The 20,804-nt window shown below is 44.2% G+C and overlaps 1 protein-coding gene across 3 annotated transcripts in view; it reads right to left on the reverse strand.

Annotated features, from left to right (window-relative positions):
- LOC102915837 (NACHT, LRR and PYD domains-containing protein 1a-like) overlaps positions 1–20,804 on the reverse strand; it is a 73,605-nt gene that overhangs the window by 22,007 nt on the left and 30,794 nt on the right. For all 3 annotated transcript variants that reach the window (XM_076542808.1, XM_076542806.1, XM_076542805.1), the window contains 4 exons: positions 13,926–15,588; positions 8,148–8,318; positions 7,264–7,434; positions 4,724–4,813 (listed from right to left, as the gene is read on the reverse strand). In XM_076542808.1, the coding sequence (XP_076398923.1) occupies positions 4,724–4,813; positions 7,264–7,434; positions 8,148–8,318; positions 13,926–15,588 (2,095 nt within the window). The remainder of the gene's footprint in view (positions 1–4,723; positions 4,814–7,263; positions 7,435–8,147; positions 8,319–13,925; positions 15,589–20,804) is intronic.

The raw sequence follows: 20,804 nt of genomic DNA on the forward strand, positions 1-20,804 counted from the left end.
TTTATTGACCAATCAGAGCAACACATTTGCCATACAGAACATCCCACAGCATGTTATGTAAGTGGAATATACATATTATATTCTACAGATACTAATATGTGGAATATTTTAATATTTTATGAATTTGTATGGTAAGGAGAATTGACTCAACAAGTCAAGGAAATTAATAAAAAAAAGGGGAGGGGGAGAAAGGAGAATCTGTGTGTAATACTGCATTCCTAAATGTGGTTAGATAATAAGCTGATTAACAAACCAAGGTGAAAGTAAAAGAAGTTAAGAATTTGTTAGTTTGAGGTTAGTGTGGGGCAGTACTTCCCTATCTTCAGGTGGGGTAAGCCCAGGGCACACTTGTTCCCTATCTATCTAAAGGCTGTGAATCAAACAAACTCAGACATATTGTAGTTCTATGTGTCAAGCTACAAGAATATGTTATAAGGAATCCAGCTGTGTATTAAAGCTATGCCTTAAACAGGCCAAGGGTTAGTCAAGTGGGAAGCCATCTAGCATGGACTATGTGGTGTTACACAGCTTAATATTCATTCAGCTGTGCCTTGTTATGAATTTCTTGTGCTCACATTGTCCATAGAATGTGTGTGTGCACTTCCTTCTCAGGCCAGTACTTGGATAAGGTTATGTAGGCAAAGCCAAGCAGGCAGTAGATGCATAGCTTTGTTTTTTGTGCAAATGAAGCTCAGACCATCCCCTGCCTTGAGGCCTAGTGGCTCTCCAGAGCAATGGACTGAGAACAAAAGAGGTTTTACATATAAAGGTGGAAGGTAGGGTGGAGCAACATTTCTGAGGATGCAGAGAACCACATGGCCAGGGGAAGAAGAGACAGGCATTTTGTGTAGAGGCAGACAGAAGGGCATGACCAGGGAGAAGGGAAGAACACAGAGGTTTTGTAGATAATAAGGCAGAACACTTGTTGTTCATCAGAGCCAGGAGCAGAGAGCAAGTAGAGATGGAGGGCGAAGAAACAGAGGATGAAGATGAAGCTGGAAGCATAAGAGCTTAGTTGTTAGCAGGACTATGAGAGGGCAGTAAAAGAGGGGACAAAGAGGAACTGAGTGTCAGGACAGAGCTGAAGCTATGGAGACAGGACTTCATTTCAGAGAAATAAAGTAGAAGGACAAAGAGTTTGGTGTATCTAGATTTATTCCTGCCCTGAATGCCTGGTGGAGCTGTAGCTGTATAGATAAAATTTTGTCTTAAGAGTAATAAAGCTAACAGACATAAGAGCATAGTGTATGTAGACTTTTTCTCTCAGATACCCCACACCAGACATAGCGTCTTCCCTGTTTTGTGCCCAGATCTGTGATACCTCAGTAAAACCCCCCACTCTATCCCCTACAGACAAAGAGAAGCTTAAACCAGGATTCCTAAGTGTAGATAAGAACTTAGACCCCTTCTCCCCAGGTGGCTGTATCTGCTACAGGGACTTTGGAAAACAGTCAGGATATTCGACCAAAAGACTAAAAAGGGAGGTGGGTTAAAATAAATTATATGGTCTGTGCCTTTAAGAACTAGCCTCACAAAGAAAAGGGAGGCTCCTTCCAACCTCCCTGCTGTGAGTGAGAGGTTTGGAAGAGCCTCCCTGGAGACTTGTAAACTTAGAAAACACCTTACTTTTGCATTCTGTACCTAAAAGTCTTCAGTGGCGGCTTTGGGGACTGTGATCTAGGCCAGGCCAGTTTCAAGTCCCCAGAAATGATGGCGCCAGCCCCAGGAACAAAAGGACAGAGTCAAGATGTCTGATGGTAACCAATTAACCACGAGATGCCCCTCTCCAGAGATAACAAGACCAGACCCCGGAGATGAGTTGTAAAACTCCTGACAGGGCAAACAGATAAGATAAAAGAAGAAGTCCAGGCCCGGGAAAAACTTGACCAATCAAGGATGGACCCGTACTAACCCCCTCCCCTCTAAGAAATTTTATGGGTTTTGCCTATAAAAACTAACTTCCCCAAGAAAGAGGCACTCCTCCCTGCCTCACTGTATTGGGTGTAGGAATGAGTCCCTGTCTAGACTTGTATCTGCAGAATAAACCTTGCTGTTGCATTCTGGACATCCAAAGGTCTACGGTGGATTCTTTGGGGGGTCATAATCTGGGCATAACAGATCGTGACCCCCAGAGAGACCACCAAAGACGAGCATGCCGGAATGCAAAAGCAAGGTTTAATTCTGGATATCCAAAAGCAATACAAGCCTAGGCAGGGACTTTGTCCAATACATCCAACGCAGTGGAGGCTGGAGGAAGCGCCCACCTGTCTGCAAGCTCAGTTTTTAAAGGGAAAAGTCACAAGGTTACATCATTTAGGGGTGCTAGTATGGATACAATTCTGATTGGCTTGCTTCTAGGGACTTCTAGAAATTACTTCTAAGGGAGTGGTTGCCCGCCACCATTTCTCATTGGCTGCCCTCAGGTGGGGGCATTTCTGTGGTCAGTTACCCTGGAAACCAGGGAGAGGACATTCCATAGTCTGGCAGGCATTACCTCGTGACTATCTTGTGACTCTGTACTTTTACACTTCCTGGTTTCTGGAATCTGAACTGACTGGTTTCAGTAACTAATGGCCTATTCCCAAAAGGAGAAATCTTAGGCCTTAATTTTAGGGTGAAAGCATTTTGGTCTTATTTCTAAGATGGCTCATTTTGGTCTCACACCTGGACTCTGGGCAATCCATAGTTCTATGTCCTTGGGTGTCTGAGAATGTCTCAGATGAGATACTTTTGCCTGGACACTTAACACTGACCAAGTGCCTGCCAATGAAGGTAATTGCCGGAAAGCAGACCTCTAAGTTTACATTGGAGAAAGGAACAAAAACCTGGTTGTGGGAAACAGATTTTGACTGTATGACTGTTTTCACACATAGCTGCGGAATGTTATCCAAATACCCCAAATGTATAGGGGAAGTTGTACCCAATAAATGACCAATCATACTGCTAGAAATTCTTGGGAAAAGAATCAGATGGGAAGGCTACAATAGTACATGAGAAATCCACTGCAGGAAACAGCTAATACATTCAAAAGCCAATATCACCAAGACATCTTACGTTTTGGCTTCAACCTCTACCAGAGCCCCTGGCTCTGATGGGTCAGCCTTGTCAGTGCCAACTGAGTTCCTACCTTATATTTCTGCATCTCACATCAAGACACTGTGTTATAGCTGCACAAAATGACTAATAATCACTTATCCTGAATGCCAATCACCTAGACACTACCACTCAAATCTCTCTCCTTTCTGTTCTCTGCTCTCACCCTCCACAGACTCCACCCTGTTCCCAAGATGGAGCGAGCAGTGTCCTGAACCACTGCAGCATCCTCTGACAGGCATCCCTCTTCCTGATCTGATCCCTTCTAGCACATTTTCTACATAGTAGCTGACCATAAAAAGTGGGTAGAGATGCACCTTCGTGGCTGAGGCATTGGATGCCTCTCATTTCCTCTGGGGAGAAACAGAAGATTCTTAGCATGGTTCATAGTTCTTGCTATGGGCCCTGTCCCCCACCAGGCACTCCTATGTCACCCTTTCCTTCTAAAATCCAGATCAGTGGCTCTCAAATCACTGTGTCAAAATGTCACCTAGATGGCCTGCTAAATCAGAAAGCTCACTGAAGGAAGCTTCCCCACCTGAGATTATGAGTCTGCAGGGATGGAGTGGGTCCTGAGAACCTGTATTTCTGTTGAGTCCCCAGGTAATGGTGAGGCAGAGCAGATGGCCTCACACATGGTTTCCTGTCCCTCGATGGGGTTGCTCACTCTGCTTCCTTAGAACCTCTATGTCTGCCTGGAATTTTCTCCTTCTTGGCTCATCCCTATTTCTCATCTTTGAGAGTTCACCTCAGCTCACCTCAGCTTTCCATGAGGTCAGAAAGACCACCACTGCACTCATAGGTTTTCCAGGTATAATTATGTGGACTGGGGGAACAAGTGTCTCCTCCTTGCTGGACTGAGGTCATGTCTGTCTTGTTTACTGATGTGCCCTCAGATCCCAAAATAGTGTTTGAAGGAAGTAGGTCTCTAGGAATGTTTGTTCAATGAATGGCTGACCCTCCAAAGTCTTTAGTACCCCCCTCTGTTTCACACCATGTCATAGCAGCTAGGAACTTGAGAACAGATGGAATTTATGGTCACAAACTGAAACGTGCCAAAGTGGGAGAACATGGGGCTTCAGCACAGTCTCTGGAGTGAAGATGACTTTCCTGTCCGGCGGCTTCCCCTCAATCCTTTAATACAGTGTGTGTGTGTGTGTGTGTGTGTGTGTGTGTGTGTGTGTGTGTGTGTACATATGTATGTTGAGACAGTGATACACATCATGGTTTTTTTTCCCTAAGAATCTTTCTGTATGTGTCTTTCTCACCTCTGTGTGGTGACTACTTTCATTGTTCCAGTGGTCTGGGTTCCCTGGTGGTTACTATTTATTATCTATTATTATCACACTTGCTGTGCCAGAGGACTCACCACTAACTCAGCTTTTCTTTTATCTCAATTGGAGAAATTAAGAAGGCATGTTATATGATTCTATTTTTAAAGTTCATATAATCATAACACACACACACACACACACACACACCTACTTTACCTTGATTGGTGTGGTTCCTGGTTTCTCTCTGGTTCCCTTTGTCTTTCCCATCACCTTAGGACCCTGTTCCCACCTCTCAGCTCTGGAGCAGCCACATAGCACCTGGGTTGACCAGTAGGAGTTCTGTGCCTACCCCTTACCATGTGCTGGAGATGAGCAGCCGTGGATTTTTTGCCTCCAAGGTCCTGAGCTCCATCATCACCTGGTCACTGAGAGGGGCCTGGTCCAGCCTGCAAGCACAAGAGGGGGCTGTTTCTTCTGGGGTCCCCCACAGGATCATGAGGCCTCAGGGTCCAGGATCCTGGACCCTGTTGTCTGTAGATGGAGCTAGTGAGGAGCCTTATTAAGACTTATTCTGAGTCAAAACAAAGACAAAGGATGGAGCAGGCTAAGAAGAGGGAGGTATATCCATGACACAGTCTCAGTGGGGCTTGGTCAGGATGAGGACCTTTGGAACTTTCCAGAGCTGAAATGAGGGTCTTACCATTTATACCCCTCCACCACAGGTCACTCATTGGAAACAGATTGTCTCAGGGAAGGGAACATGGCCATAGATGAGGGTATTCTTGTTGGCAAAGGGCCACATCAGCATTCCCAGTGGCTGGAGGTCATGGCCATATCCCCAAAGGTATTCTGGGCAGGTGTTCACAGTAAACACATAGTGCTGGATTGTGAGTATTCTCCTTGAGGGAAAGAGTCTTGGTACCATTCTCACCTCCCTCCCCCTTTCCTTTAGTGCTAAGGGGTAAAGTAAACCTTGTCTTTACACAGCAGCCATAACCTGAGGTCTGCTGGTCCCATTCTTATGATCCTCAAGTTCCAGGATTTCTGGGTATTAGGGTAGTGACCTTCTCTGGGTTTCCACATCCTCAGTCCATAACCATAGCTATACCACTACCATCTGCCTATTGGGAGGCACAGAAAAAGCAGGAGGGGTAGCTTCCTGCACTCATCAGAGGCTGAGCCATGTCACATGCAGCAGACACCAGCTCTGAACAGGCTCTTCAGCCTGTGAGAAACAGTCGTGGCTGAAAGCAGGCTGGGGAACAAAGGTGCCAAGCAGCTGGGCCAGTTTCAGCTCCCAGAGGGTGGAAAGAAAACTCTTCACTGCCCAACTGCTTTTGTGCATTTAAACCAGAGAGCTGGAGAGATGGCTCAGTGGTTAAGAGCACATACTGCTCTTCCAGAGGAGCTGAGTTCAATTCCCAGAACCCACTTCAGGCAGCTCATATCTACCGATAACTCCAGTTCTGGGAGATTTTGACTCCTCTGATCTCTGAGGGCACCTGCACTCACAAATACCAGTGATTCTCAACCTGTGGGTTATGACTTGTGTGTGTGGATGTCGAATGACCCTCTCATCAAGGTTGCCTAAGAGCCTTGGAAATATCAGATATTTACATTACAATTCATAACAGTAGCAAAATTATAGTTATGAAGCAGTGAAAAAATAATTCTATTGTTTTGGGTCAGTAAACCATGAGGAGCTATATTAAAGTGCCACAGCATTAGGAAGGTTGAGAACCACTGACATATACATATACAAAATTAACATAATAATAATAACAACAACAATAATAATAATAACAATAATTGAAGCAGAGGGCCTGACAGAGTGAAGTCCCATGACACAGGCCTGCTGGACTTCTGTTGGCTGGAAGAACCAGAAGACTCTGGGTACAGGGATCGGGAGCCTCTGTGGTTCTTTGAGCCCATGAAGGGCACTGGCCAGCCACCTCTGGGAAGTTCACTAGAAACTGGCTGTGGCCTGTGCTGGGGACGTGGAGGCACAGGAGAGGGAGAAGCTCAGAGACGGCATGAAGGGGCTGAGTGGAGGTCCAGGGTCTCCAGGGCTCTAGTTTGGAGGTTTCTGAGCGTGTGTGAAACTGTAGTTCAGGGGGAATGGCACCATTTCTGTTACGGAGGACTGTCTCAGGCTGCTGTAGTGAACCTGGTGACTCTCCAAGGCTCCTGCCTCTTTCTGTTCTAGAGCTTTCCCCAATCCTGCCTATGTCTGGGCCCTGGCCTCGGCTTGGGCCCAGCCAAGTCTTATTTCCCCTTCAGGCCTCAGAAAACTTTCCTGAGCCATTCAATAACATGGAATCTCTCACAGCATGACAATTCTCACAGTACTGTCGACTCCACGGCGTTCAGCAGAGCTTGTCAGTACAGAGTCATGTGTTGGTGTTTGATCTATGTCTGTCTCTTTCCACACAGGTTCAGGGGGACAGAGCCACGTGTGTTTGTGGTTGTATCCCCAGGGCTTGGACCAGTGATTGGCACACAGCAGGCCTGATATGAACGCATGCATGGATTTATAAATGAACAAATGATTGAAACACTGTTTTGGAGTAAGGCAAACATGGGAGTCTGTTAGAATAATAGCCCTGCTAATACATATGATTGCACAGTGCCCAGCACCCTATCTGATATCTTTGTTTTAAACATATGTACATTTTGTATTATTATAATCCATGAGGTGGGTATGACATTCCATTAAATAGATGAGGAAACTCCATTTTAGAGAAGACAGTGACTTGCAATGTCCCTTGACTTGCATAAGTGGCACAGCTGGATGAATGTGTATTATCTGTCCCTTTTCTGTCTTATCATCTAGTAACACACTTGCATGTCCCTCCCCTTGCCTCCTGCCCAGAGGGAATCTCGGGGCATTACTTACCACAGGATTCTGAGGTTGCAGTTAGGATTCCTGAGCCCCTCACACAGCAGCCTCACACCAAGGTCGCCCAGGTCATTCTGCTGTAGGTCTAGCTCAGCCAGGCTGGAACTGGCCCTGAACACTGAGGCCAGGTGTTTACAGTGTCCGGATGTGAGGCCACAGTTGACCAGCCTGCAATAGGATATGCTCACCATCAGCCTCTCCAGGGCTCACAGCTCTTGGGAACTTACCTCAGGTCTCCCTTTGTGAGCCCTGGCATGCTGTGCTAACAGTTTCTAGCCTTGGTGTATAATTCCATGCTTCCCACAGCTGAGCTGCAGGAGCAATGACTACAGGTTGGGGACCACTGCTCTGCTGTGGCTGACCATGGCAGAGCTCCACAAGGCCCAGGACAGCTCCCTGGTATATTTCAAGAGCCATCTGAAGTGAAATTCATCAGCCATAGAATAGGGCATGATCTCACTTGTCATGTGAAATCTTAATAAAGATGGAATCCATAGAAACAGAGTAGAAGGCTGGTTACAAGGGCAGAGAGCAGGAGGGAATGGGGAGATGCCCTTCTCTGGGCCTGAGGTTTTCTTCCCTCTGTTTTACTTCGTCTCTGCTTTCTTCAGCTCTCCTAGCCCCTTTCTCAGGAAATTTACTTCACTGGTGGCATCATGGGCCTGTTGGTAGTGGGATTCCTTGCTGAATGTCAGTCTCTCATGATCCCCAAGAACAGAATCCCATTTGTTTATCATGGCAAATCTGGCATCTGTCACAAGTATGGTTAAAAAAGTTTGGTGAATACTTGATGAATGCCAGTCCTCACCCTAGACTTAGGTTTTGCATTTGGTCTACATTCCATCAATCTCTGGTCAGGGGAGAAGCAAGGCCAGACTCACCACAATGTCTTCAGGTGACATTCAGGGCATCTCAGTGTCTTACAAAGTTTCTGAAGTGCAGTATAGCTCATTGGATTTCCACTTAGGTCCAGCTCCTCCAGGCTTCCTGTGAACTCAAGAGTGGAGAAGAGAATCTTCCAACTGGTATCTGTGATAGGGTTCCACCTGGACCTGAAGGAGAGAGATATGGGGCAGGAGATAATGAGGGATTTAACTTGTGTGTTCATGGTCTGAGGTGCACATCCCCACACATCACATTAGGTTTCTGTTATCCTGAGCACCAGGCCTCAATATGCCATCTCCAGGATTCACCAGCTTCTACATGCTCCTTTGCTCCAACATCTGGATCCTCTCCTCTGGGTGGTTCCTCATCTACATCCTTATCATAGCATGTTGTGTTCTCATTTTGTATGTCTGTTTCTGTCTGGTCTAGGTGTCTCACAGGGTGTGAACTGGTAGTTGGTATCTTTTCTTTTTAATCTGGAATGCCCAGCACAAGCCTGGCACAAAGGAGGACCTTGGTAACTCAAACATCTTCTTCCTTTTGATGTGAATGTACCTGCTTTCCTTTGGAACAGAATTGTAGAGTCTCATGAAGGAAAATGGAAAGAGGAGGTGGGAAGACAGTTCAGCAGTGGTGGCTGAACATGACTATGATGGGATGTTGAGCATGATTATAAATACTACAGATGTGCTGGTTTACATGGTCCCTATATTGCTGTGGGATAATCCTCCTGTACTTTTGTAAAGATTTGTCACTTGAAATGGTCTAATAAAACTCTCTTTGGCCAGTAGCCAGGCAGGAAGTATAGGCAGGGTGACAAAACTAAGAATGCTAGGAAGAAAAAGGTGGTGTCAAGTGTTGCCAGCCAGATGCAGAGGAAGCTATATGATAATGTCATATTGAGAAAAGGGAGCAAGCCACATGGTTAAACATAGATAAGAATTATGAGTTAATTTAAGTGTAAGAGCTAGTTAGTAATAAGCCTGAGCTACTGCCTGAGCATTTATAAGTAATAATAAGCTTCTGTGCAGTTATTCAGGAACTGGATGGTTGGAGAGAACCATCAGTTTACAAATGGCACCCAATGTGGGGCAAGAATTTCCACAAAAACCTAAGAAAGCTTTAAAAGGGATTGTAAACACACAAAAGTGGAGTTAAACTTGACTTCTTGGTAACTATTTTTTTCTTGGATGGGCTCTGTTTGCTAGCAGCAAGCAGAGGTGTAGCTCCTGACTCAATGCTAGTGGCAAAAACCATGTGGCTTTTTTAAGAGGCCCTGGTACCAAACACTTAAATGGGGTTTATGAGCAGCAGTTGCATGCTACTTGGTGGCAGCATGGATCTAGAAACTCCCCAGAGTTGGTGTGATATATGTGGCTCCTGCCAGTACCTCTGCCATGAAGTTAAGCTCTCACAGACCATGGAACTGGGTGGAGCCAGGTGCCAAAGCCACCACTTTAGTCCTAGCCACACCTCCTTAGCAGTTTAAAGACTTACATGTTCAAAAAAAGATAGAGATATGCAATAAAGACTGATTCAGACAAAAACAATCTTCTAAATTGTTTACAATGTGTTTAAAAACACACATAGGCTTGGGAGAGTAAAGAGAAGGTATAGACAATCACAAAAAAGAAATATATACTTTTAAAATAAAAAGTCCTTAAATAAGGAGTAAAGTAATTTAAAAAAACCACATAAAGATGGAAAATACACAGAGAGTCTGGATATTGTATGCTATTGTGTTGTCTTTGAGTTTTTTGACTGCTGAGGAGGGAGCCATAGCTGCTAAGGGATATTTGATTATATATTTTGCTGGATTAATCCAACCTATATATTTTGAAAATGTCTTAACCTCACAATTTAAGTCAAAAGCTATGTTACTTTGGAGAAGAGGTTATGCTTTTATTTCCACAGGAAATGAAAGGTTCTGGATTCATTCTGGGTTAAGAGAAATCAGGTTTGATTGATGAAGACCACCTAAAATCCTGACTATATAAATATATATAGCCATAAAAATATAAACCTAGAAGAACCACAAGATATGTGATGTATATTTTACCTGCCCAAACACATAACAAAAAAACTATCTTTGGATGAAGTGTGTATAATACACAATCTATACTTGTATTAATGCAGATATGTATGTCACCTTTAAAAGTTTATATATTTTCAGAATAAGGAGGCCAGACACCAATGAAAACAGATGGCCCAGGTGATCCAGAATCCAGAACAAGGCTTCAAGGCTGCTGACTGAGGTGATCCAGCCTCAGAGACTACTCCAGGCAAGACTTAATCATTATCCTGAATTTTCTAGGGTCTCCCAAAGATTACCAGTACCCTCAGTCAGTAGGTAGTAGTCTAGAGAACTATCCTCACATTCCCCAAAATAAATTATGTATATTTGTCATTGTTTAGGGGGGTTTGTTACAAGTTGTTATGGATAATGGTCAGAAAAAAGCTAAACAAATGAGATTAGATTCAGGGATCATGTTCTGAAAAGAAAAGGGGGGGATATGGAAATGATAGGATAAAAGGTTAAATTATTGGATCCACTTTAATCCCCAAAATAACTATTAATCTTATATATTTTACATTAGTATAGATTTTGGTTTATTATTACAAATTTAAAGTTAATTTGTTATATTGTATGTATATTTATACTCTTGTTTAAGGTATTATGTTTATGTAGCTCATTTAAAATTATAATATATAATTAAGAAATTGTGGGAGCCAGTTCTCAAGTTCCTCGTGGCTTTACCCAGCAGGTCCGCATAGAGGATGATCAGGACCACGGGCCTGAGTGCAGGTGTCTGAGATGGTCTGCACTTGGCTGTGCTGGGGGAGGAGGTCTTTTGCTCCACCACTTGGCATCTCTATAAAAACCCTGGGGCAGAGACAGTCGGGGCCCGTTGGAATAGGTTCCAGGCCCTCTCGAGGCTATCCTTTATTTTCTATCTGTTTATCTCTGCAAGATTCTCCACTATAAATCCTTCTATCTAATATTTTCTGTTGCTCGCACTCAAGAAAACTCTGGGAAGCTGTGGGGGTGGTGGGTAAACACCCCACAAGAAATACAGATTAATAGTCATCTATAATAGCAAATTTATAGTCATGTTAGGTATGTTTTCAAGGTCATACAGAGATATATTTCAAATAGATAGGCAATCTTCAAATACTTTAAACACCTACAGAATATGGCATTTAAAATGTTTTAGGAATTTAGACTTTTCTCAACATCTGTTCCTGTCAGTATCAGTTACTTCAAAGAGGATGATGGGCATTGAAGAAACTCCCTATGGAGTGGTAGTGAATTCCTTTAATGCAAAACAACAAAAAACAAAAAACAAAACAAAAACCCAACAAAAACTAAACAAACAAAAACCAAGTATACAAAGACAGGAAAAGGTTGAGTTCTAGGCAGCCTAAGCTACAAACCTGAAGGGGCTGGGAACAGCTCCATGCCTGGCCTAAGCAACATTCTGTCCCAAACACTATAAACAAAACAAAATAACAAACTCAAAACAAACAAACAAACAAACAAACAAACAAACAAACAAACCCACTACTCCAAAAACACAAATGAAAAGTGACCAACTTTAACTATAACAAAAAGTATAAGATATTTACTTCCTATTTTACAAAAACCAAAGAAATGTCAAGAAAACCAAATACTAAACATTGAAGGATAGTGTTTTTTTTTAAAGGCTTTATTTATTTTTTACTTTATATGTGCATTTGTATTCCTGCTTGTCTGTGTGTACTATATGCATGCAGAAGCCTGCAGAGGATAGAATCAGGTACTTGGATCCTCTGGGACTGGAGTGGTTGTGAGCCATCTGATGTGGGTGCTGGGAATGGGTCCACATTCTCTATAGGACCAGCAAGTGGTCTTAACTATGGAACCACTCCCCCAGTCCTCAAAAGATGACAGTTTTGTTGCATGTTAGTATTTGTATTGACTGAAAGTGGAACTTCAGAATATATTATTCAAAAATCAAGAGGTGCCATTAGGAGTCCCACAGAGAAAATTGTTCACCTTGCCATCTTTGATACCTTAATTCCCTGGGCTGGTCCTCTCCGTTCCCTTGGCTTTGGCTAGTCTCCACCTCTGAAGTCTTTTCCTTGTGGGCAATGGCCTCCTGCTTGTCTCCCTGCCTTGTCTGGCTGTCTTTCCCTCTCAAATTCACTTTCTCACTTGTGGTTGAAGCCTACAATATTTTGAGACAGCACCACACTATGTAGCCCAGGCTAGACTGGGACTTCTGACCTTTCCTCAGCCTTCTGAGTTTGGGATGACAGGTATGCATGACCAAGCTCAGCTATCCTGGTTCTTAATGCTGTCCTCTCTGAGAAATGGAATTCTGGAGGATACTAATTTTTATTATTTTGATAACTGGTATATCCTCACTATTCTACAAGTATGTTTTTTTTTTTTTTTTTTTTTTTTGGTTTTTCGAGACAGGGTTTCTCTGTGTAGCTTTGCGCCTTTCCTGGAGCTCACTTGGTAGCCCAGGCTGGCCTCGAACTCACAGAGATCCGCCTGGCTCTGCCTCCCGAGTGCTGGGATTAAAGGCGTGCGCCACCACCGCCCGGCAACAAGTATGTTTTTAATTAGGTCATCCTAATCATTGAAAATGAGTCACTGAGACAACTTCCCATATGTGTGTAACACAGTTTGATCACATCTGTGCTGTCTGACCTGTTTTCTTTCCTCTCCTCATTCTGTTCTCTAACAGTTGCCTCGCTACTTTGAAGTCATTTACTTTTCACGTGGGCTTTTGTTGTGTTGTTCAGATTGTTGTCACAGTCCTGAACTCAAGGAACCTCCCTGCTTTAGCCTCCTGAATGATGGGATTCCAAAGTTACGCCAGCAAGTCCACCTCAGCTTATCTGGGGAAAAGCTTCAATGTGTAAAAGCAGAAGACTCAAAGAAAAACATTTCTTCCTCTGGGAATGTCTCCCTTTCTGGTCCACTTGAGTGAACATTTTCTTCCTCGATACCTGGTGGGTGCCTGATCATTGCATGATCCACACCCTATGTAATTAGTGTACTTGACTGCCTTAGCTCCAATTTTTGAGGTCCTATTGGCAGCAACTGTATTTTTCCTCCTGTAATTGACTGGTAGGGCCTGCCATAAAGTGAGTATTCAATGAGTATTTATGGCATAATGATCTAAAAGGGAGAGAGACACATTCTGGTACTGAGTCATCACTATAGCACAATGAAAGGGAAAATTCTATCTTGCTGCTGGGATTGGCAATAAGTTAAGAAGCCTTTAGGCTGAGTACCAAGTCCTTGCTGCCTTCATTGACACACACAAGGAAGTCATCTGGGCAGGGAAGACATAGGGACTCTCAAATATATGCATTCTGAAATGATGATAGGAAGACCTCAGTGGGAAGGTCACTGTCATGGAGATACAGGATTGTGCCTGCAGGAGCAGAATGTGCAGTCTTGCACGGAGAAAGCACGTTAAGAGAGGGTCAGTAATTGTGGGCCCTTTGAACTGTGTGAAGGGTGAAGATGATTTGAATCAGAAAAGGTGGGTGGTCCTCACTGGGGCATAGGGAGAGATAAAAGCTAATAGCCCCATCACATAGTCAGGCATATAGAGGCAAATAGGTGGTCAGATTCAGCAGTTAAATGTCACTGGTGACCTGTATCCTGTTGCCCTGGAACCAGCTAAGAGTCCTGCTGGTGCTCAGAACATGTGTGCTCATGGGATCCACAGGGAACCTGGAGAGAGGTCTGGAGAGAGGATCTGGATACTCACAGAACCATCCTAGGGGCCATCAGCATTGGTCCCTGCTGTCCACAACCGTCCAGCTGAAGCCTCTTCACATGGCAGCAGAACTTAATGCAGAAAGTGACCACCATGAGTTCTACATCTGTCTGGATCACCAGGTGCTTCACGTTTGTCTGAAACACTGGGTGCATCATATCTTTCAGGTCACAAACCTGTTTTTTTTGAAGATTGTCCATCACCTGTGTCAGGAGCTCTTCATTCTGAATCTCATACAAACAATGAAACAACCCCAGAGAATAGAGATGTTGGTGCTGGGGCAAGGCCCTGGCTTTATCCAGCATTTCCCATAGGGTGTTCAGAGACAAGTGAGTGGTGAAGATCTTCTCCATCTCATTCACTCCTTGTTCACTCAAAAGGCCAAATAGGAAGCGTATGGTGGGTGCCTCAAACAGGTCTTGAGTTCCATACACTTCTACTAGTGTTTCCACAACACTGTAGTTTTCTATATCACCACATTTCTCCTCATTATTCCCCAGGATGCAGAACATTGCTGCAAAGAACTCCTGGAGACACAAGTGGGCAAAGCTGTAGCTCAGAGACCTGGGCTGCTTTTGAAGGACACCCATCTTCAGGAAAAGGGCAATGACATCCTCAGATAACCCTTGATTCTGGAGATCTCTCTCACAGAACAGGGTCCTTCTTCTCCAGATCCCCTCAGCAGCCAGTGAGCAGAGCCCGCTGAGCTGGGTTCCCAGGGCATACTCTGGGAGAGTCTGGGAAAGATATTTCAGGCAGAGAGCTGTGGTGGTCTCTGAGGTCAGTGAGAGGTCTCTCCCCTGCTCCATCTGCTGCTTCAGGCAAGTGCAGACCAGCCAGGACACCCAGGGCACCAGACACAGTGTTGAGAGCACTGGGTTTGAGTCAACCAAGCTAAAAGCTGTAATTGCTTCTCTTTGCTTTGTGAAATAGTTGTTGAAATATTCCTTGCATTTTGACTCATCAAAGCCCAGGACTTCTACCCAATGTGGTTTCCCCAAGGAAGGAATGAACTTCTGGAGATCTGTGGTCCGAGCTGTGAGCAGCAAGGAAGCCCCAGGCAGGATGGATTTCCCCAGCAAACTGCCCAGGAGTCTGTGCACAGGCTGTGGCTGGCTCCAGTGCTGACAGAGCTCAGGATTCTGCTCCTTCAAGACCCATGCTGGCTCATCTATGCCATCCAGAATGAAGAGCAGCTTCTCAGGGTGAGATAGGATCTTCCTAATGGGAGCTCTGGGTGCAGTCTGGTCTATTGCTATGAGCTCAGCCAGACTCAGCTTCTTGCACTGGGCCAACTCTCTGCAGCTGAAGTAGAAGACATGTTGGAAGCGATCCCTGTAGAGCTGGCCTTCTTCCCATTCTCTCCTCACCTGCCTGGCCAGCATTGACTTCCCAATCCCAGCAGCGCCCTCTAATATTACTAACTGGGCCGCTTCCTGGGCATCTGGCTTTGGGCAAAATAAGTCTTGGATCTCAATCAGATGCCCTCTCTCTTCTGCTACACATTCATGCCAGCTTTCCCTGACCAAAGTCCTCCAGCCTCTTGGGCAAGATTTTTGTAGGAGTAGTAGCTGTGTGAAATTTTGGAGAAAACCCCTTGTTTCCCAGGTCTGTGTGCAGTGAAGATTCTCTCCTTCTTGGTTATGATATATTTCTGGAATGATTTCAAAATAAGGGAGAGAAAGATGGAGCATAAGTGTACACAGTAGAGTTGTTTGTTCTTTTTTTTTATTTTTATTTTTTGATTTTTCGAGACAGGGTTTCTCTGTGTAGCTTTGCGCCTTTCCTGGGACTCACTTGGTAGCCCAGGCTGGCCTCGAACTCACAGAGATCCGCCTGCCTCTGCCTCCCGAGTGCTGGGATTAAAGGTGTGCGCCACCACCGCCCGGCCGAGTTGTTTGTTCTTTCATTCCTTTCTTTATTCTTTCTTTCCTTTCTTTAACATGTGGACAAGCTTAGGCATCTGTCTAAGCTGTACAACAGATTGGCTGTGGGATCTGGGATATTCTGAACGGTGCAGTGCAAAGAGCTTGAGCTTTAGAGAGTAGAAGATTCTAGTTCAAGTCTTCACTTGACCTATAATAATGCTGTATGGCCTTCATCCACACACCAGATGTTTATCAATGTCTTACTCTATGTCAGTCCTGCTCTTGGGGCTGAGACTACAGGGTGAGTTCACAGACACAACTGTCCTCACTCAGTCTATGTGATGATCCAGTAACTTTCCCATCTGTGGTCTCTACTGCAGGAGGCCATGGACTACTAGGGCAGATTACAGACAGTGGAATCAATGTCTGCTCCTGACAGATCCCATTGACCCCCCCACCATTGCAGTCCTGACAATATCATTCTGTAAGTCCTGAGATTCTTGGTCTGATGGCATGGCCTTGGTATGCCTTAGATTTTATGTTTCAGGACATGGACTTGTCCCTCCTTCCAGGACTGGAAACTCCAGGCTTGTTTTGGACTGCCTTCCATTGGCAACAACAAGCCTTGTTTGTGGCTACTATTTGGATGTCTTTTGTCCTCATTAAAACTTATATAGAAATTCAGTTGCCAATGCCACAGTAAGAGGACAATGGTCTAGTGTGAGTATGTGGTGTCACGGAAGAAGGCCCCTTATTAATTTATCAATACTTGTCTTCTAGGAATGGGCAAGCTGTTGTAGGAAGGGGTTCCTTTTCTCTCCTGTAGGCACTTGCTTGCCTATGTACTTTTTTTTTTCTTCTTAAGCTGAGCAGTCTCTACTTGGACTTCCAGACTCCAGAACTGTAATTTAATATACATGTTCTAAACAAAGAAACAAACAGCAAAAACCCAAACCACTGAGCAACAAAACATTAATCTAATTAATCTTTATCAATAAAAAAACTAGGGATCAAATATTGGGGTAAGAACCTGAAACATCCTTTGCTCCTCCTCCTCCCATCTCAGCCCCAGTAGCCGGCCAGAAAGTAAGAGTCCTTTAGGAAGATCACTCCACCACCCCACCACCCATTAGACCCTGTAACCTACAAACCCACTTCATCACCCAAACCCACGGAACCCATCATCCTCCCCTGGCCAACCCTACCCCACAAAATCAGCAGCCCCTAGAGGCACAAGCACCACCTGCACCATTTGGAACAAGCAGTGAGTGACTGGTCTCTCAGCTAAACTGCCCTAATCCTTAGTCCCTAAGTGCCAGGACACATCCCCTCCCCCTCCCACCTTAGGCCCCACAGCAGGCCAGCAGGTAAGAGTCCTGCAGGCAGGCTGTTCCACCACTGCAGCCACCCATTGGTCCCTGTAATCTACACAACCCAGTCAACTGCCGAAACTCACCGAAACCATCATCCTCCCCCAGCCAATAATCCCATGCAAAATCAGCATCCTCTAGAGGCATAAGCACCACTGCACCAAACACCAGCTGCACCACGTGGAAGAAGAGCAGCCTCCCTACGATCCGCCCTCTCCAGCAACACCAGCAGATCCTATAGGCACAAGCGCCACCTAAACCAGTTGGAAGAACAAGCACAGGCAAAACCTATACCAGTTGGAAGAACAGACACCACAGGCACAGGCACAACCCACACAAGTTGGAAGACTAGACCCCATCGGCACAAGTAAAGCCCACACCCACCAGAAGAACTGCATGACATGCTAGATCTGGGTGCCCAAACACTCACAAACCTCAGTTGAGACAACCCTACCCGACCTGACAAGCAGCTGATGGTTCACCAGAACCAAAAGGCCAAAAGACAATAATGGAAACAGACGATAAAGGAACAAAAGACCCATCCAACAAAGACATTACAAGAATCAACACCTGTTACTATAATTATCCCCAAACCAGATGGGTAGATGGCAGTGTAAAAATACATTCAACAACATAAAGAGCAATATGGCACCACCAGAACCCAGTAATTCTTCAACAGCAAGACCTGAACATCCCAAACCAGATGAAGCAGTAGAAAATGACCTTGAAAATAACTTTATGAAGATGATAGAGGCCACTAAAGAGGAAATGAAAAAAAAAATCCCTTAAAGAAATGGAGGAAAAGAAAAACAAAAAATTAGAAGAAATCAATAAATTCCTAAAGAAAGCCAAGAAAAAACAATCAAACAGGTGAAGGAAACAGTTCAAGACTTGAAAATTGAATAGAGGCAATAAAGAAAACACAAACCAAGGGAATCCTGGAAATGGAAAATCTGGGTAAACAAATAGGAACTACAGATTCAAGTGTAACCAACAGAATACAAGAGATGGAAGAGAGAATCTCAGACACATTAGAGGAAATAGGTTCATTGGTCAAAGAAAATGTTAGATCCAACAAATTCTTAACACAAAACTGTGGTGGTATTGTGTTCCCCAAAATATTGTGTACTCTAATAAATTTATCTGGGGTCAGAGAACAGATAGCCACTAGATACAAAGGCTAGAAAATGGTGGCACTCACACCTTTAATCCTAGCATTCCAGAGATAGAAATCCCTCTGGATCTCTATGAGTTCAAGGCCACACTGGAAATAGCCAAGCATGGTGACACACGCCTTTAATCCCAGAAAGCCAGCCTTTAATCCCAGGGAGTGGTGGTAGAAAGCAGAAAGATATATAAGGCGTGAGAACCAGAAACTAGAAGCATTTGGCTGGTTAGGCTTTTGGCTGGTTAAACATTCAGGCTTTTGAGCAGTAATTCAGCTGAGACCCATTCCGGATGAGGACTCAGAGGCCTCCAGTCTGAGGAGACAAGACCAGCTGAGGATCCAGCGAGGTGAGATAGCTATGGCTTGTTCTGTCTCTCTGATCTACCACCATCGACCCCAATAACTGGCCTCGGGTTTGATTTTATTAATAAGAACTTTTAAGATTCCTGCTACACAAAACATCCAGGAAACATGGGACACTGTGAAAAGACCAAACCTAAGAATGATCAGGATAGAAGAAGGAGAATTCCAGCTCAAAGGCACAGAAAATATATTAAACCAAATCATAGATGAAAACTTTCCCAACCTAAAGAAGGACATGCCTATGAAGATACAAGAAGCTTACAGAACACCAAGTAGACTGGACCAAAACAAAACAAAACAAAAAACAAAAAGAAAAAACAGTCTCCTCGCCACATAATAATCAAAATCTAAACATACAGAGTAAAGAAAGATTATTAAGAGCTGCAAAGGAAAAAGGTCAAGTAACATATAAAGGCAGACCTATCAGAATTATACCTGAGTTTTCAGTGGAGACTGAAAGCCAGAAGGTCCTGGACAGATGTTTTGCAGACACTAAGAGACCATGGATGCCAGCCCAGACTACTATACCCAGCAAAACTTTCAATCAACATAGATAGAGAAAACAAGATATTCCATGACAAAACCAGATTTAAACAATACCAATCCACAAATCCAGCTCTACAGAAAGTACTAGAAGGAAAACTACAACCTAAGGAAGTCGGTTGCACCCACAAAAACATAGACAATAGATAATCTCACACCAGCAAATCTCAAGGAAGGGAAACACACACACATACTACTGCCACCACCACCAAAAGCAAAAATAACAGGAGCTAACGATCACTGGTCATTCATATCTCTTAATATCAATGGACTCAATTCACCTATAAATAGACAAGCTAACAGAACAAATATGAAAAAAGGCTCCATAGATCTTAGATGGTCTTATAATAAAAAAAAAACCCAGAGCCAGATATTGGGGTGAAAGATGAAAGATCAGAGAAGCAGAGTAAGCCACAGCCAACCTCACCTTGCCAACTCCTCAGCTGATTCTGTTTCCATGAATCCTCAGACTTAAAGCCTCTGAGTCCTCACCTGAAAGGGACTCAGCTGAACTGCCTTAGTTCCTGTTTCCTCACCCCTTATATACCTTTCTCTGCTCTGCCATCACTTCCTGGGATTAAAGGCATGTGCTTCCCAGTACTGAGATTAAAGGTGTGTGGCATCACTGCCTGTCTTGGTTTCCATTGTTGCCTTGAACTCACAGAGATACAGATGGATCTCTGCCTCCCGAGTGATAGGATTAAGGGTGTGTGCCACCACTGTCTGGCCTCTATGTCTAATCTAGTGGCTGGCTCTGTCCTCTGATCCTCAGGAAAGCTTTATTAGGGTACACAGTATATCACCACACCATCCTTCTGCTGCATAGAAGAAACACATCTCAACTTCAAAGACAGATATTACCTCAGAGTAAAGGGTTGGGAAAAGATTTTTCCTGTGGTGGTAATCTAATTATACTGAAATGTGATTTTGATTGTATGTTAATAAATAAAGTTGCCCGGGGCTCAGAGCTATTAGAGCCATTGCAAGAGTGTGGCGGTGGTGGCACACGCCTTTAATCCCAGAAAGCCAGCCTTTAATCCCAGGGAGTGGTGGTAGAAAGCAAAAAGATATATAAGGCGTGAGGACCAGAAACTAGAAGCATTTGGTTGGTTAAGCTTTCAGGCTTTGGAGCAACACAGTTCAGCTGAGAGCTATTGGGATGAGGACACAGAAGCTTCCAGTCTGAGGAAACAGGACCAGCTGAGGAACTGGTGAGGTGAGATAGCTGTGGCTTGTTCTGTCTCTTTAAATAGATGAACAGACAGGAAATAGAGCGCTCATTCGGGAAGCTGGGACACCGCAGGCGGAAGGGTGAGATTTTGGCTCTGAGCTCTGACCTCTCGGCTTTCTCTTTTGCATTAAAAAAAAAAAAAAAAGAAGAATGGACAGCTGAATTAAAAACTGTCAACAATTTCCAGAATTTAAAATCCTGAATCATGACAGGACACTAGTGGAATTCAGGTGTTTCTGGTACATGGACTGCTCTCACCCAATGTGAGATTGAACTGTTGACCTTGTGTACATCCTACTTCACAAATGAGTCTGTCAGATACACTAA

Source organism: Peromyscus maniculatus, chromosome 8, assembly GCF_049852395.1.
Source record: "Peromyscus maniculatus bairdii isolate BWxNUB_F1_BW_parent chromosome 8, HU_Pman_BW_mat_3.1, whole genome shotgun sequence".
Classification (NCBI taxonomy): domain Eukaryota; kingdom Metazoa; phylum Chordata; class Mammalia; order Rodentia; family Cricetidae; genus Peromyscus; species Peromyscus maniculatus.